General features: G+C 40.3%; 1 protein-coding gene across 2 annotated transcripts in view; it reads right to left on the reverse strand.

The window, feature by feature from the left end:
- Positions 1-19179, reverse strand: part of SLIT2 (slit guidance ligand 2) — a 391877-nt gene that overhangs the window by 125246 nt on the left and 247452 nt on the right. For both annotated transcript variants that reach the window (XM_069744688.1, XM_069744689.1), the window contains exon 5: positions 11702-11773. In XM_069744688.1, coding sequence (XP_069600789.1) covers positions 11702-11773 — 72 coding nt within the window. The remainder of the gene's footprint in view (positions 1-11701; positions 11774-19179) is intronic.

Here is a 19179-nt window from a genome sequence, read left to right on the forward strand (position 1 = left end):
TCTGTGACACTGAAGATTTGCCGACTCCTCTGGGAGTTGGAAAGATTTTGCCTTTTTCCAGAACATTACTGGGAGAGTTGGTAACTCAGTATAGTTTTTGTACTGAGGATCCGTAGACCTAACATGTACCGACGTGCAGTGTTGTTTACGGTTTGATATTATGAAGGTACTTTCCTCCAAGAGAATTACTTCCATAATATAGTATCCAATCGACAAGTCACACTAATTTTTCTGAAAAGAAAAAAAACTTTGTGTACTCTTTAATCTAATTGGAAGCTTCTGGAGATAAGATATGATCATATAGACTAAGTTGTCAACTGTCCTAGTATTTCCCAGGATTTTGTAACCCTTGCCCAAATGCGGGTGTTCTTGGAAAGGATGGAGGCAGGCTCGGGCAAGGGGCATTGGGGCAGTACCAAGGCGTCCCGAGAAATGTTAGCAATTATAAATGGAGGTTAGTAAAACCAAAATAAGGTACCGTAAATGTCTGAGCCTATACAACTCCCAGAAGGATTGTCTTCCAGCTTTCCTGGAGCTCAGTTTGAAAAATTAGTCCAGTCATAAAGACATTTATATTTAAGTCCCATTTCATTTTGTATTGTAACTGAACAGTTCTGGACAAGACACAATTCAGATCAAGACATTGTTCACAACAGGACACAGTTCAGCACAAAACACAGAACAAGACCCAGTTCAGTACAAAACACAGAACAGGACAAAGTTCAAGACAGTACACAGTCCAGTAAAAAACAAAAGACTGGGCACAGTTCAGATCAAAACACAGGACAGCACACAATTCACGATAAGACATAGATCCAGTCAAGACATCATTCAGAATGGAATATAGGTCAGTACAAGACACAGGTCAAGACATAGTTCAGGACAAGACTGAGTCCAATGGATGTTTCTTACGCACCAAAGGCCACTCTGTGCAGGCTTGGAATGACCCCTCACAAGGTCCAAAGCAGTATCAAAATCCAAAGTATTTGAGGCACCATAAACTTCTCGTAGGGATAAAGTATAACTTTTATTCTGTCTTTAAAAGCATATGGCAGTGGTTACAAATGATGTAGAAGGAAAAAGTGACGTTTCGGCCATAATAGGCCTTTTTCAAGCCAAAATTACAAGTCTCAAAAAAATCAGCCATAATATCAATTAACAGTTCAAGACCAGACATACTCCAGGACAGGACATAATTCAGTAAAAGACATAGTTCAGGACAAGATACAATTCAGGACAAGACACAGTTCGGGTAAGAAGTAAGACACAGTTCAGGACAAGATAAAATTCAGGACAAGACACAGTTCAGGTAAGGCGTAGGACACAGATCAGAACAAAATACAATCCAGGACAAGACACAGTTCAGGTAAGGCATAGGACACAGTTCAGGACAAGATACAATTCAGGACAAGACACAGTTCAGGTAAGGAGTAGGACACAGTTCAGGACAAAATACAATTCAGGACAAGACACAGTTCAGGTAAGGAGCAGGACACAGTTCAGGACAAAATGCAATTCAGGACAAGACAGTTCAGGTAATGCATAGGACACAGTTCAGAACAAGATACAATTCAGGACAAGACACAGTTAAGTTAAGGACACAGTTCAGGACAAAATACAATTCAGGACAAGACACAGTTCAGGTAAGGCATAGGACACAGTTCAGGACAAGATACAATTCAGGACAAGACACAGTTCAGGTAAGGAGTAGGACACAGTTCAGGACAAAATGCAATTCAGGACAAGACAGTTCAGGTAAGGCATAGGACACAGTTCAGAACAAGATACAATTCAGGACAAGACACAGTTCAGGTAAGGCATAGGGCACAGTTCAGGACAAAATACAATTCAGGACAAGACACAGTTCAGGTAAGGAGTAGGACACAGTTCAGGACAAAATACAATTCAGGACAAGACACAGTTCAGGTAAGGCATAGGACACAGTTCAGAACAAGATACAATTCAGGACAAGACACAGTTCAGGTAAGGCATAGGGCACAGTTCAGGACAAAATACAATTCAGGACAAGACACAGTTCAGGTAAGGCATAGGACACAGTTCAGGACAAAATACAATTCAGGACAAGACACAGTTCAGGTAAGGCATAGGGCACAGTTCAGGACAAAATACAATTCAGGACAAGACACAGTTCAGGTAAGGAGTAGGACACAGTTCAGGACAAAATACAATTCAGGACAAGACACAGTTCAGGTAAGGCATAGGACACAGTTCAGGACAAAATACAATTCAGGACAAGACACAGTTCAGGTAAGGCATAGGGCACAGTTCAGGACAAAATACAATCCAGGACAAGACACAGTTCAGGTAAGGAGTAAGACACAGTTCAGGACAAAATACAATTCAGGACAAGACACAGTTCAGGTAAGGCATAGGACACAGTTCATGACAAAATACAATTCAGGACAAGACACAGTTCAGGTAAGGCATAGGGCACAGTTCAGGACAAAATACAATCCAGGACAAGACAGTTCAGGTAAGGAGTAGGACATAGTTTAGGACAAGATACAATTCAGGACAAGACACAGTTCAGGTAAGGACACAGTTCAGGACAGAACACAGATCAGTACAAGACATGGTTGCCAAAAATGGCATAACTTTAAGTGGTGCAGAAGATGCAGTTTTGTGTAACTGGTCAAATAGGAACACAGTAGGGAACAAATTGTAGATTGTTTTGCCTACTCTCAGAAACCCTGGCATTCACCCATTAATGTCACGATTCAGTTACAACTTCCCTTTTTCTGAAATACGCAGAAATACAGGTTCTCAGGAGCGTGCTGGCGATAACTTGTAGGGGCAGCACTGTAGGATGATTACTTAAGCACTTTATGGTTTCACTCTCATCTGATTGCCTTAAAGTGCATTACATTAACGAAATGAAAAGGAGCCATTAAGAATTTACTGGTTCAATTAACCTGAAAAAATGCTTCTTCAGCTCCCTACATTTTATGTTTCAGGATATGTGAGAGAAATTCTATTAGTGGCAGTATGGCAGCTGCCACCAGCACGACTAAAGGTCAGAGGGGCTCTTCCTTCTTTGTCATTCATCCAGGGGGCTGTGTATAATGAATGAAGAGTGTCTAGGATATCTGTATTCACATACACAGCTCACTGCTCTGAATGCAGAGAGGTGAATGAATGTACAGTGATACTGCAGTTATACTAGACCTGACGCTCAACCTGGAACACTATAACTTTCAGCATGCCCCTTTCCCTACAACTCCCATAACAATTCTCACACCACCATTTCTTTGGCCTTAAATAATGTGCAGATCTTACATCCGAGCGAGAGCGGCCGTAAATTAGAATGACCAGTCTACTTATTCAGATGAAGCAGAGCTCAACTTGCTATTTAACCGTTTACATTCTCTGCTTAGATTTAAGCTCAAAAACTTGCAAGATGGAGGAAATACAGAGAGAACCAATTACGGTAACAGGGTCCTGTGGAGAAAACAAACCAATTATCCCATGTTCTTATTTTTTTCTATAAATCATTATCTACAGTAATTATTATTTAACCAAAATGGGCCAGGTATTCACATATTTCTGGGCAGAACACAACTTGTCAGACAATTTTATGCAAATCGTGAAAAGCGAAGTTGGTGCCCAAAATGGTATAAGGTCTTGACATACAGGAGAGAAGAACTTGGGGACCAGGTTCCTCTGTGGTGGTGAGTGTTGCAATGGCCCCATCTCCAGACCCAGATCACCTACATAAGCTGCTTCTTTAGTGTAAGATATGAAGTAGCTGTCTGTCAGGGGGTTCTCTTACTGCATCACAACCAGACTCAAACATCCACCATATTTCTTGGTCTGATGCACAGACTAGAGGTTCTCCTGACCCAGACTAGTTAGCTGCATCAAAGACAGCTGTCTTACATAGTCACTGTTCGGGTTCGCTCATCTCTACTCTCCAACCCTTCAGTGAACAAACTGCCTTCTGTGACTTCCAAATATTTCAGACTTTGACTCATCAGTTCAGAGCACCTGCTGCCATTTTCCTGCACCTCAGCTCCTATGTTTTTGTACATAGTTGAGTCCCTCATGCTTGTTTCTAGCTTATGTCAAAGCTATGGTTCCTTAGGCTGCAATTCTTCCATGTGGACCACTTTTGGCCACTTTTCCGAACAATAGATGGGTGTAGCTGTGTCCCACTGGTTACTGCCATCTCTGACTTGATAGCACTTCTGGACACAAGCATGATGTATCTTTCATCTGCTGCAATAAGTTTTCTTCACCGACCCCTGCATCTATGGTCTTCAACATTGCCCACTTCTTGCTACATCTTTAAAAGGGTTTGAACAGCACATCTTGAAACACAATTTGCTTTACCTGAGCGAAACCTTGTTGATGCAGTATAGCTACCTTGTTTCTTGTTGCTGTGCTTAGTCTTGCCATTGTTTATGACCTGTGATGTGAAACTATCTTCCAAAATCTCACCTTTGTAGCAAAGTTATCCTGCTCCTCATCCAGTTTTAAGCCTCCTACACAGCACTTTCCATTTCAGTTAATGCTTTGTTTCAACCTACATATGAAAATAATGCTCATCATCACCCGTGCAATATCCTTTTTTACTTGTGCCCCTGACTATAATCCAACAATGTCCCTGATTTTGCATCCGACTTTGTACCTTGAAGAATTGATGCAGTGTTGAAAGCAAAAAGCGATTACACCAAATATTGAAAAAAAAAAAACCATTTGTGGCATGTGACAGATCCTCTTTAAATGACTATTCCGGTATCAAGTAGTTACCACCTATCTCCAGAGTAGGTGGTAAATTGCAGATCGGCAGAGGTACGGCTGCTGAGACCTCCACCAATTGCCAAAACAGGGTGAATAGAGTGGCATTGCGCATCCTCATGAATTTGCTATGAGACTGTAGGGGAACATGAGCACCGTCATTTCATTTAAACAGGGAAAAAAGTGTCCAAACAGGCAAGCGGTGGGGCTCTGAGATCGGACCCCCACCACTCTGGATTTCATCACCTCCTTCAGTGGATAGGTGATGATAACGTCTTCTTACCACAGTACCCCTTTAACCTCTTGCCATACCCGTGGGTCCGATCACTTTATGCAATGTCCAAGGAAGTAATACATGATTTGTAGTTTCAAAGGACATAAAAAATAGAACTAATTTGTTTCTAAAGGGTTCCTTCAAATTGTCCCTGTGCACAAAAGTAATTTTGAAGTTATTACAGAGTGAGATCCAGCAAGTTCTGTCAGACGTCACCCTAGGACTTGTACACTTCCATGTCGGAGGAAGAACACCCTCGCTGACTTTCCGCTTCTCCTGCCAGACATTTCTATGGCTCACAGGTCAGTTTCTTTTACGTCTAAACCACCTGCAACTGTCATTCCTTCTCCATTACCGTGCACTTTCTTCAGTCCCTCGGAACCGCAAGTCAACAGCTGCGCACAGATACGGCTGCGAACTGCGAAACGAGACTGAAGAATGACAGGCCGCCTGAGCAGCGAAGATTTCATCCATTTTTCATGTAACAGTAAAGGAGATGGGAAAGGGGAAAAGCTGAAATAGGCCGATAATAAATATCTCAGGAAAGAAATCATCAATGTCAATATCAGCAATCATTACTAAATCAGAAAACATGGCAACCGAGCCATAAGTGGAGATGACTGAGCAGCTCGTCAGGCGGGAGGGAGGTGATGGATAAAGATTCTACGTGGCACGATATATCCCTGTTATTCTCTCTTCTTGGTGCCGCGCTCAGAGTGCCCGGACGTCTCTTACACTTACTGTTCTCCTGTCTAATGGCAAGCAATGAAGACAGATAAGAAGCCTGATGTCCCATGTTTAGTGTGAACGGAATCAAATATATGACAATGTAGCGGAGCTGAAGTTGTCCGCTAACGCTTATCCGTATCACGCTGTAGATTATTCCGCAGTTCTATGTAACATCATACATAATGCTTTTAGAACGTGCACTTCCTTTTAGCATACAACTTGCCACCATTATCATGCCATTAGCAAAAAGGGCAACTAGGCAAGCGAAGTCAGATTTCTCGGATCCTTGTTCTCTAGAAGTTTAAAACATGGATTGATTTGGGGGAGGGGGTCTACAAATATTAGGCTTTATGCATATAATGTCTTTTTCAGGAGGATTCCTTGGCAAAGAATGAACAATATGCACAGCAATGTAAAAACGACACTGCTGTGCACATGTTCAGTCTTTTGTTACTTCTTTTAACCACTTCCGTGTCAAGCGGTTAAAAGAAGTGACGTTCATTCTCCTGCCCGCTTTCCATAGTTGAAAGGATAGAAAAAAATATCAACAGTAGAGCCAATGCAAAAAAACAACAGAAAAAAACACTAGCAAAGCCATTTTACGACAAAGTGAAAAAAAGAAAAAGAAGTGGCTCCACCGTCAAAATTAAGACGTCGTGTGCACCTATCAGGTTTGCCACCACATCTAGAGCGACTCTTTAGGAAACCATCTTAACACCGAAAACCGGAAGCACAACTTTTGCAATTCTCTCTCCTGTCTAGCTACACCCCTTTAACATGAACTCCCGAAAGGGCATATTGGCCTATCTGCTCTATATAAAGGACATATAAAAGTACAGAGGGAAAACTAGACAAGGATGCAGAGACTGCAGATGTACCAAGACCCTGAAGCCTAGGTGGAGGCATAAAAGGTTCCTTGTCACAGGTTTAGGGCTCTTACCTGTGCTTGTGAATATCCTCCAACAAATTTCAAGAGACAATTTGCATATTTACTTTCCCTTAAAAGTCTCCTCACTCTGACATGCCAGGCTTGACTTGTCACTCTCCACAAGGAGAAATATTACCACTCAGACTCCAAACTATACTACTGTAATTCTCTACATTAGAGTATATGGACACCAGTGGGGGCAATTTTATTTCTTCATTTTTTTTTAGCATAAAATGTAACATTAAATTCCAAAGTTTGGTTCAGGTACCGGAACTGTACCCACATTTGAACCAGAACCCAAACACCATTGAAAACAATGTGGTTCTAAACTTTTGAGCTGGAAAATATTCTCTCTCATCCCCCGGAACTCAGAACATTGCAACAGACTTCCCCAAAACTCAGAACGTTGCAACAGACTTCCACAGAACTCCGGACATTGCAACAGACTTCTCCCTGAACTCCAAGCATTCCAACGGACTTCCCTTGGAACTCCGAACATTGCAATGGACTCCCCCAGAACTCTGAACATTGCAATGGACTTCTCCTGGAACTCCGAACAAACATTGCAGCAGACTTCCCCCAGAACTCCCAACTTTGCAACAAACTGTGTCCGGAACTCCAAACATTGCAACGGACTTCCTCCAGAATCCCCAACATTGCAACAAACTCCTTGGGAACTCCGGACATTGCAACGGACTTCTCCCAGAACTCCAAACATTGCAACGGACTTTCGCCAGAACTCCAAACATTGCAGCGGACTTCCTCCAGAACTCCAAACATTGCAACGGATTTCCTCCAGAACTCCAAACATTGCAATGGACTTCCCCCAGAACTCCAATCACTGCAACGGACTTCCCCCAGAACTCCAAACATTGCAATGGACTTCCTCCAGAATTCCCAACATTGCAATAGACTTCCCCCGGAACTCTGAACATTGCAACGGACACCTCGGGAACTCCAAATATTCTAAAGGGCTCCCTGGGAACTCCGAACATTGCAACGGACTTCGGTGGAACTCCAAACATTGCAACAGACTTCTCGAGAACTCTCAATATAGCAAAGGGCTCCCTGGGAACTCCGAACATTGCAACGGACTTCGGTGGAACTCCAAACATTGCAACAGACTTCTCGAGAACTCTCAATATAGCAAAGGGCTCCCTGGGAACTCTGGACATTGCAACAGACTTCCCCCAGAACTCCCAACATTGCAACAGACTTCTCCCCGACCTCCGAACATTGCAACGGACTCATCGGGAACTACGAATATCGCAATGGGCTTTCCGGGAACTCCGGACATTGCAAGGGGGTTCTCCCAGAACTCCAAACATTGCAACGGACTTCCTCCAGAACTCCAAACATTGCAACGGACTTCCCCCAGAATTTCCAACATTGCAATAGATTTCCCCTGGAACTTTGCAACGGACTCCTAGGGAACTCCAAATATTGCAAAGGGCTCCTTGGGAACTCAGAACATTGCAACGGACTTCAATGGAACTCCAAACATTGCAACAGACTCCTCGAGAACTCTCAATATTGCAAAGGGCTCCCTGGGAACTCTGGACATTGCAACAGACTTCCCCCAGAACTCCCAACATTGCAACAAACTTCTCCCAGACCTCCGAACATTGCAACGGACTCATCCGGAACTACGAATATTGCAACGGGCTTTCTGGGAACTCTGGAAATTGCAATGGGTTTCTCCCAGAACTCCAAACATTGCAATACACTTCTTCCAGTACTCCGAATATTGCAATAGACTTCCCCCAGAACTCCAAACATTGCAATGGACTTCCTCCAGAATTCCCAACATTGCAACAGACTTCCCCCGGAACTCTGAACATTGCAACGGACACCTCGGGAACTCCAAATATTGTAAAGGGCTCCCTGGGAACTCCGAACATTGCAACGGACTTCGGTGGAACTCCAAACATTGCAACAGACTTCTCGAGAACTCTCAATATAGCAAAGGGCTCCCTGGGAACTCTGGACATTGCAACAGACTTCCCCCAGAACTCCCAACATTGCAACAGACTTCTCCCCGACCTCCGAACATTGCAACGGACTCATCGGGAACTACGAATATCGCGATGGGCTTTCCGGGAACTCCGGACATTGCAAGGGGGTTCTCCCAGAACTCCAAACATTGCAACGGACTTCCTCCAGAACTCCAAACATTGCAACGGACTTCCCCCAGAATTTCCAACATTGCAATAGATTTCCCCTGGAACTTTGCAATGGACTCCTCGGGAACTCCAAATATTGCAAAGGGCTCCTTGGGAACTCAGAACATTGCAACGGACTTCAATGGAACTCCAAACATTGCAACAGACTCCTCGAGAACTCTCAATATAGCAAAGGGCTCCCTGGGAACTCTGGACATTGCAACAGACTTCCCCCAGAACTCCCAACATTGCAACAAACTTCTCCCAGACCTCCGAACATTGCAACGGACTCATCGGGAACTACGAATATCGCAATGGGCTTTCCGGGAACTCCGGACATTGCAAGGGGGTTCTCCCAGAACTCCAAACATTGCAACGGACTTCCTCCAGAACTCCAAACATTGCAACGGACTTCCCCCAGAATTTCCAACATTGCAATAGATTTCCCCTGGAACTTTGCAACGGACTCCTCGGGAACTCCAAATATTGCAAAGGGCTCCTTGGGAACTCAGAACATTGCAACGAACTTCAATGGAACTCCAAACATTGCAACAGACTCCTCGAGAACTCTCAATATTGCAAAGGGCTCCCTGGGAACTCTGGACATTGCAACAGACTTCCCCCAGAACTCCCAACATTGCAACAAACTTCTCCCAGACCTCCGAACATTGCAACGGACTCATCCGGAACTACGAATATTGCAACGGGCTTTCTGGGAACTCTGGAAATTGCAATGGGTTTCTCCCAGAACTCCAAACATTGCAATACACTTCTTCCAGTACTCCGAATATTGCAATAGACTTCCCCCAGAACTCCAAACATTGCAATGGACTTCCTCCAGAATTCCCAACATTGCAATAGACTTCCCCCGGAACTCTGAACATTGCAACGGACACCTCGGGAACTCCAAATATTGTAAAGGGCTCCCTGGGAACTCCGAACATTGCAATGGACTTCGGTGGAACTCCAAACATTGCAACAGACTTCTCGAGAACTCTCAATATAGCAAAGGGCTCCCTGGGAACTCTGGACATTGCAACTGACTTCCCCCAGAACTCCCAACATTGCAACAGACTTCTCCCTGACCTCCGAACATTGCAACGGACTCATCGGGAACTACGAATATCGCAATGGGCTTTCCGGGAACTCCGGACATTGCAAGGGGGTTCTCCCAGAACTCCAAACATTGCAACGGACTTCCTCCAGAACTCCAAACATTGCAACGGACTTCCCCCAGAATTTCCAACATTGCAATAGATTTCCCCTGGAACTTTGCAACGGACTCCTCGGGAACTCCAAATATTGCAAAGGGCTCCTTGGGAACTCAGAACATTGCAACGGACTTCAATGGAACTCCAAACATTGCAACAGACTCCTCGAGAACTCTCAATATTGCAAAGGGCTCCCTGGGAACTCTGGACATTGCAACAAACTTCCCCCAGAACTCCCAACATTGCAACAAACTTCTCCCAGACCTCTGAACATTGCAACGGACTCATCCGGAACTACGAATATTGCAACGGGCTTTCTGGGAACTCTGGAAATTGCAATGGGTTTCTCCCAGAACTCCAAACATTGCAATACACTTCTTCCAGTACTCCGAATATTGCAATAGACTTCCCCCAGAACTCCAAACATTGCAACGCACTTCCCCCAGAGCTCTGAATATTGCAACAGACTTCTCCCTCAACTCCACACATTGCAACAGACTCCCTCAAAACTCCCAACATTGCATAGGACGTATCCCAGAACTGCGAACATTGCAACGAACTTCCCCCAGAACACCAACGGAAAGAAGTCTGTGTTCATCGATTAGCACTGGACATTAACTGTCCACTACGAACCCCAAACTTTTAAGTTTGGGTTCAGTCATCTCTAGTCGCTATATTTATTCTTAGCTGGAGAAAGAGTTAACTAAGAATCCTCAGGGTGCTGATTCTGAAAGAGATTTGTAACTTTTTTGTCTCTTTTTTACTGAGCTCCTCTCAGCTAATTTATGTAAAGCGCTGCGGAATATGTTGGCGCTATATAAAGATTATTATTATGATAACATGAAAGATTAGCTTTTCATTAATGTAATCTTTGCTCATAATTCAGCACTAAAGAGTTCAGAAAAAGACAGATAAAAGAGTTACAAACTTCCCGTCACAACAAGCTCACTGACGGATTTATAGTTAATCTCTTTTTGCAGCCAACAATGAACAGGAAAACCAACATCCTTGTAAGCCACTTGGTGCAATATTTTTTATGAAAAAATTTGCAAAAATTATTTTAGCCCAAAATATATTAATTTAAAATAAATTATCCAAAATTGTAAAAACAAAATTACCGCAAAGGTATTTTCTTTCATTTCATATCTGCAATAGTTTCAAAAACATAAGTTTAATAGAAAGTACAGTATATTGTTTATACTTCCAAAGTGATTAAAAAAATTAAGAGAAAGTTTAACAATAGATGTAAACATGTAAACTATTATTCTTTTCATTATTTATCAGACTCGGGTTTAAAAATCTAAAAAAAAAAATGTAAAAATCCACAAGTCCCTATAAACATCTCCCAATGGTACTTATCTGCAGGGAAATAAAATGCTTAAATCCATGTCATAAAGAGTTAAAATATTTATTATATCTCTTAAAAGTCTTATGGAAAGCAGCAAAATCAGGACCAGCCCCGAACGCTACATCTCGGAGTGATTTCCTGTCTCCGTCTTCTGCTGGTTTACATTCTTCATACAGGTCAAAATATTGTTTGAATGTCATAAACCATTAGAAACTTGTGGTATTAAGGGATGCGCTGCATTACAAGATGCCATAAAGGCCAAATGATACCACTCCACGGGCAAATACTCACAGGTTTTTAATATCTACCGCACCACGAAATGCTTTTCTGGGGATTGCCTGGATCTGGTTCTCACTGAGGTCACTGAAAGGAAAAACATAAAAAAACATATTCAAATAAACTGTGAAAGATTCTAAATAAGTGATATATACCGTACATATACATACACACATATATATATATATATTATACACATATGCACACACACAGATATACATATATATACCGTATATACTGTATACACATATACACACACAGATATACATATATACATATATATATACTGAATACACATATACACACACATATATACGTATATACTGTATACCCATGTATACACATACACACACAGAGATATATATATATATACTGTATATACTGCGTGGCTCCTATATACTGCGTGGCTGCTATATACTGTGTGGGCTGTGTTATATACCACGTGAGCTGTGTTATTTACTGCGTGGCCTATATTAATGCATCGGGTATTCTGCAATATGTATGTATGTATATAGCAGCCACATGGTATATACCACAGGCCACGTAGTACTCCTATATACTACGTGGCTTGTGCTGTATACTATGTGGCTGCTATATACATACATACATATTCCAGAATACCCGATGCGTTAGAATCGGGCTACCATCTAGTATATATATATGTATATATATATATATATATATATATATATATATATATACGAGGGGCGATCCAAAAGTAATGATAATCGGTTATTTCTATTGCACACAGAAATTAAAATAAAATGTTTTCTTCTCTCTTAGGTACCCACTAGTCCAGGAAAAAAAAATCACTTAAATAGACCACGATTCCTGGGAGCTACATTCATTTGAATATGAACTGCCGAGGAGTGAACATCAAAATGGAAAAAAACGAGCTCAGAGCTGTCATCAAATACCTCTGCTTGAAAAAAATGACTGCGACTTGGTGGAAACATTGGGGGACTCTTCTCCTCCATATTCCACAGTTGCACGCTGGGCCAAGGAATTTAAGCTGGGAAGAACATCGACGGAAAATAACCATCGTGAAGGACGCCCATCCACGTCCCTCAATGAAGAAAACGTGAAAAAGTTGAAGAAGTTGTATTGGCAGATCGAAGAGAGGGTCAAGATCAAGAATTTTTTTCGAAGGGAATTCTAAGTTTAGAAAAGAGATGGACTAAATGTATAGACTTGTTAGGAGACTATGTAGAAAAATTAATTTATTTTTTGACTATATTCATTGTGTTTAGCATTGATTATCATTACTTTTGGATCGCCCCTCGTATGTATATATATATATATATATATATATATATTACACACAAATTTTTATATATATCTATATATATAATTGTCTAAGGGGCACTTCCGTCTGTCTGTCTGTCTGCAACTTCCGTAACGGAAATCCCACGTCGCTGATTGGTCTCGCCAGCTGCCTGTCATGGCTGTCGTGACCAATCAGCGACGGCCACAGTCCGATTAGTCCCTCCCTACTCCCCTGCAGTCAGTACCCGCCCGCATACTCACCTCCAGTCACCGCTCACACAGGGTTAATGCCAGCGGTAACGGACTGCGGTATAACGCACTCCGTTAACGCAGCTATTAACCCTGTGTAACCAATTTTTTACTATTGATGCTGCATACGCATCAATAGTAAAAAGAGCTAATGTTACAAATAATAATAATTAAAAAAGGTTATTCTCACCCTCCGACGTGGCGCGCTGTACTCGGCGGTGCAAGCGGCAGGTTCCGGTGCCAAGGATGCTATGCGAGAAGGACCTGCCGTGACGTCTCAGTCATGTGACCGTGATGTCATCACAGGTCCTGCACTCATACAGGCGCCAGGACTTCAAGGGGCCCTCCGGAAGGTGAGTATATGTTTATTTCTTATTTTAAGTCTTTTTTAACCACGCATATAGTGCCCACACTGCTATATACTACATGGGCTGTGTTACATACTGCGTGGGCTCTGTTATATACTACATCTCTGTGCTATATACTATGTAGCTGGGCAATATACAACGTGACTGTCCAATATACTATGTGGCTGTGCAATATACTATGTAGCTATGCAATATACTACGTGCCTCTACAATATACTACATGGCTATGTTATATACTACGTGGCTCTGCTATATACTACGTCGCTGACAAATATACTACATAGCTGTGCAATACACTACGTGACTGTGTTATATACTATGTGCCTGTGCAATGTACTACGTGGCTCTACAATATACTACGTGGCTATGTTATATACTACGTGGCTCTGCTATATACTACGTGGCTCTGCTATATACTACGTGGCTGACCAATATACTACATACCTGTACAATACACTACGTAGCTGTGCAATACACTATGTGACTGTGTTATATACTACGTGCCTGTGCAATGTACTACGTGGCTCTACAATATACTACGTGCCTGTGCAATGTACTACGTGGCTCTGCTATATACTACGTCGCTGACCAATATACTACATACCTGTACAATCCACTACATCGCTATGTTATATACGACGTGGCTGTGTTATATACTACGTAGCTCTGCTATACACTACGTATGCTGTGTTACATACTACGTAGATCTGTTATATACTACGTAGCTATGTTATATACTACGTCGGTTGTGTTATATACTACGTCACAATACTACGTGTGCAATATAGTACGTAGCCTGTGCTATATACTACCTACATATTCTAGAATACCCTAGAATCGGGCCACCATCTACTATATATATATATAAAATTTTCACACATACATAGGTATATTTATACATATGCATCTATAATAAATACATATATAAATCTCATTCTCTATTGAAAAAATAAAGTAAAAAACCCATTATTTTACATTTTGCTTTATCGATAAGATATGGGAAAAAAAATTGAGCACTGTTATTACGTATGATAAAATTATAAAATCATTAGTTATATAAATCATTAAATTGCTTATGTTTAGAATAATTTTAAAAAATAATTACAATTTCACAAAATGTTAACATTCAAGTTACACAATATGCAACGGACTCTTACTGACAAGCTAGATATACAGGAAAAAAATAAAGTAAGATGTCATACATCAGTATATAAAGGTGTTTTAGAAGATTTAATAAGACCATTAAATTAATGAATTGCATTTAATTAAAAACAAAATATATACAGTATACTATATCTACTTAAGCACATATACACATATACTGGTTTATTCGTACTTGTGTGTGCATGTACTGTATATGAGTATTATGTATATGTGTATACACTAAGGCGTGTTCATCTTCTTCATTTTGGGAGTGCTACCTTCATTTTTGTATATATATATATATGCATAAAAAACCCTTGTATACAGTATCTTAATTGTATGTATGTATGTATGTATGTATGTATATATATATATATACTCAATATACATATATATATATATATATATATATACATTGAAGATATATAATCTGCTTTTTTATGTAAAACACATGTAAACATATACTGAGATATACGTGTGTGTATGTATATATGTATTTTGGTGTATAATTATTTATATATTTAGACAGACACACATGTATAAATCTGTATATTTGCATATGTGTTTAAATGAAAAAAATATATTGTTTGTTTTCAATTTAACTTATATTAAATGTATATATATGTATATATATATATACATATATATACGCTATATATATACACACTCACACTGTACATACACATATATAGCACATAAACCCGTGCACACACATACACAGACGTGTTGGGATAACGGGCTCTGTGGGGTTGACAGTGAGTTTTGTGAGTGAAGGAAATAAGGGTCTTCATCAGTGTGAACGTCATTTTGATTTATTTGCCCCTTTACAGTAGAAGTGTACTCTACATTATTATAGCACTGATTAATACACAAGCAAACGTAACACAAAGCCAACGTTAATCAGGAACACAGGCAGGAAAGTTATGAGCATTCTCCATCCCCGATATTCAGTGTCGCGCGACATATGTTAATTGTTACACTAAGTGCTGTTGTGCAGATGTGTAACACATTATAGTTATGGACTGTACAATACCATGTGATATATGGACAGTAATCCAAACATGGACCCGTCATAAAAAGTAACTCACAATCCTGGAAGTTATGGCAAGTGTTTCCGCTGGGTTATAATAGCAAGTATTGCCATCTATGTCCATAAGCTTTCTACAAAGCCCTGTGCGTTATTAATATACAGTATATATTGTGTGCAATATAAGTGTATAGACAGGTGGACAATGATGGATAGATAGATAATAGATAGTGATAGATAGATAGATAGATAGATAATATATAGATTGATAGTAGGTAGTGACAGATAGATAATAGATAGATGATAGATATATAGATAATAGATAGATAATAGATAGATTACAGATAGTGATGGACAGATGACAGATAATAGATAGATTGATAGTAGGTAGTGATAGATAAATAGATAGATAAATAGATAGATAGATAATAGAGAGATAGAAGATATAGATACTAAATAGATAGAAAGATAATAGATAAGATAATAGTGATAGATAGATAGATGATAGATAGATAGATAGATAGATAGATAGATAGATAGATGATAGATAGATAGATAGATAGATAGATAGATAGATAGATAGTGATAGATAGATAGATGGTGATAAATTGATAGATAGATAGATAATAGATACATAGTGATTGAGTGATAGATAGATAATAGATAGTGATAGATAGATGATTGATAGATAAATAAAGATAGATAGATAGATAGATAGATAGATAGATAGATAGATAGATAGATAGATAGATAGATAGATAATAGATAGATAATAGATAGTGATAGATAGATGATTGATAGATAGATAAATAGATAGATAGATAGATAGATAGATAGATTTTAGATAGATAATAGACAGATAAATAGTGATAGATAGTGATAGAAATGTGATAGATAGATAATAGATAGATACAGTAGATACATAATAGGTAGATAGTGATCGAGAGATATATGGATAGATGATACAATAGATAGATAATAGATAGATAGATAGATAGATAGATAGATAGATAGATATTATTATTATTATTATTTATTTATATAGCACCATTGATACCATGGTGCTGTACATGAGAAGGGGTTACATACAAGTTACAGATATCACATACAGTAAACAAACTAACAATGACGGACTGATACAGAGGGGCGAGGACCCGGCCCTTGCGGGCTTACATTCTACAGGATTATGGGGAAGGAGACAGTAGGTTGAGGGTTGCAGGAGCTCCGGTGTTGGTGACGCGGTAGCTCCTAGATAGATAGTGATAGAGAGATATGGATAGCTGATGCAATAGATAGATAGATAATAGATAGATAGATAATAGATAGATAGATAATAGATAGATAGAAAGAAATTAACAAAGCAGCACTAATCATAAAATGTAGATGCAGTCTGAGCCCAAAATAAAAGTAGCAGGAGTGGAGGCAGCACATGCCTAAGGTATGAGACGTTTCGGCTCTAGCACGGAGCCTTGGGGGAAAGCCCACTTTGGTTACTTGAGAAAGTCTCAGTGTTAGAGCTGAAACCTCAGTTACTTTAGGCATGGAATAAAAAAACTTCAACGTTTTATTGAAGAACATGGTGCCTCCATTTTTGATAGAGAGATTGATTGATAGATAAATAGAATAACAACATTCTCACTAATTACTTCCTCTTATAGGTAAAGGAGAGAGGAATGAGCAGAGCACGTTTTTGTTGGGTGAAATGATGATTTTTAAGCTTAATAATCATAGTCTCATCAGCACATCATCCTGTGTAAACAGGAATGTGCTGCCGAGGACAGTAATAATTTACACCCACTAAACCATGGGACTAACGCATGTAGGTATGGTCGGCCACAAACTGACTGCTGATCACATTAATTGTTGTCGAGCGTCAGTCGATAAAATATCCGGGGTGATTGCCCCCCACCATTCCAAATCTGAGAATTTCCTGTCACCTCGGAGGTGCTCTAGAAGGGAAGGCAGCCACGCTTCTATGTCTAGAGCATATGGGATCTCCTCAGGACGCAGATATTAGATGCCGCCATATGCTGAGCGGTAATACGCAGTGCTGCAGTAACACAGACATTACGCCCTGCGCTGGCTCTCGGCAGAGCTGTCACACAATGCTGGCCGGGGGCTATTATTCTAAGCTATTGCATAGAGTCATTACAATAATGTCCTTGCGGTAATGCCATCTTATTTATAGATCCGTTTATGACTTTCCTTTAAATGCTGCTTCAGCGTTCTCCAAAAGGACCAGAGCTTAATTATGTAAAAGAAAAGAGGCGAGCCGGCCGGACGAGGCCGCTTTGTGTTGTTCTACTATACACCCCATAAAAGCCATAAATCCATTGGGGATGGCAACCTGCTTGCAAATTTAATTACTGGTAATTTTATTCCCCCTTCTATGGTTTAACCTTCCTAAAAGTCTGACAGTGACATCGTAAATCTCCAGTGTCATCCACTTATGGCAAAAGCACTGACTAATGGTTAATGACTAATGTGTCCCCATATCTTATGGGAAGGGGGGGGAATAAGCTGCTGATCTAGTACTGGGAAGGGACACTGACGAATTCCTATTATCAGAAAGTAGGGGACTGTAGAAATAAGGTGGCAAGATTAATACCTCCTCCATTTATGGAAAATCAAGTTATTTCCTCAAAGTCGGGGGATTGGCCAAACGTCGTGGCTGTGATATGTATGATCTAATTCTCCATGATAAGCAGCGATAATACCACAGCTATAATATATAATAGTGCGGATGTAATGAGACGATACAAGTGGTAAACTCATCTATTGTGCATCGCAGCATCTACAGTGGGTGAAAAAAGTATTGAACACATCACCAATTTTCTAATTTTCTAGTAGTGAACACATGACGATGGAAATTCATGACACCAGTTGAAATCTATCAGTAATTAGAAAGCAATTCTGCCATTTAGTGAAAAGTAATATTAGCTGGTTCAACTGATGGCATAGAAAAAGGTGTCTTATTACCAAGGTGCCACAGAACAAACATCTCATTGTGGGCAAAACTAGTGAGCTGTCTCAAGACCTTCCCAACCTTATTGCTGAAAAACATACTGATGGCATTGGTTATAGAAGAATTTTGAAACTACTGAAGGCTCTAGTGAGTACATGTTGGGGCTATAATCTAGAAGTGGAAAGAACCTCATGTAACCATAAACCAACCAAAACCAGGAGCTTTCCACAAGATTTTAGACAGAGGAATGAAAAGAATTATCAGAAGAGTTGTCAAAGAGCCAATGACCACCTGTGGAGGACTATAGAAAGACCTGAAAACAACAGGTACAATTGTTTAAAAGAAAACTAAAAGTAGTGCACTCCGCCGCCATGGCCTGTATGAACACTGACCAGACTCCATTTCTGAACATAATTTAGACAAGCCTGTGCAATACCGGGAGAATATAGCCTAGTCAGATAAGACCAAAACTGAA

This window comes from Ranitomeya imitator, chromosome 1 (genome assembly GCF_032444005.1).
Source record: "Ranitomeya imitator isolate aRanImi1 chromosome 1, aRanImi1.pri, whole genome shotgun sequence".
Lineage (NCBI taxonomy): Eukaryota > Metazoa > Chordata > Amphibia > Anura > Dendrobatidae > Ranitomeya > Ranitomeya imitator.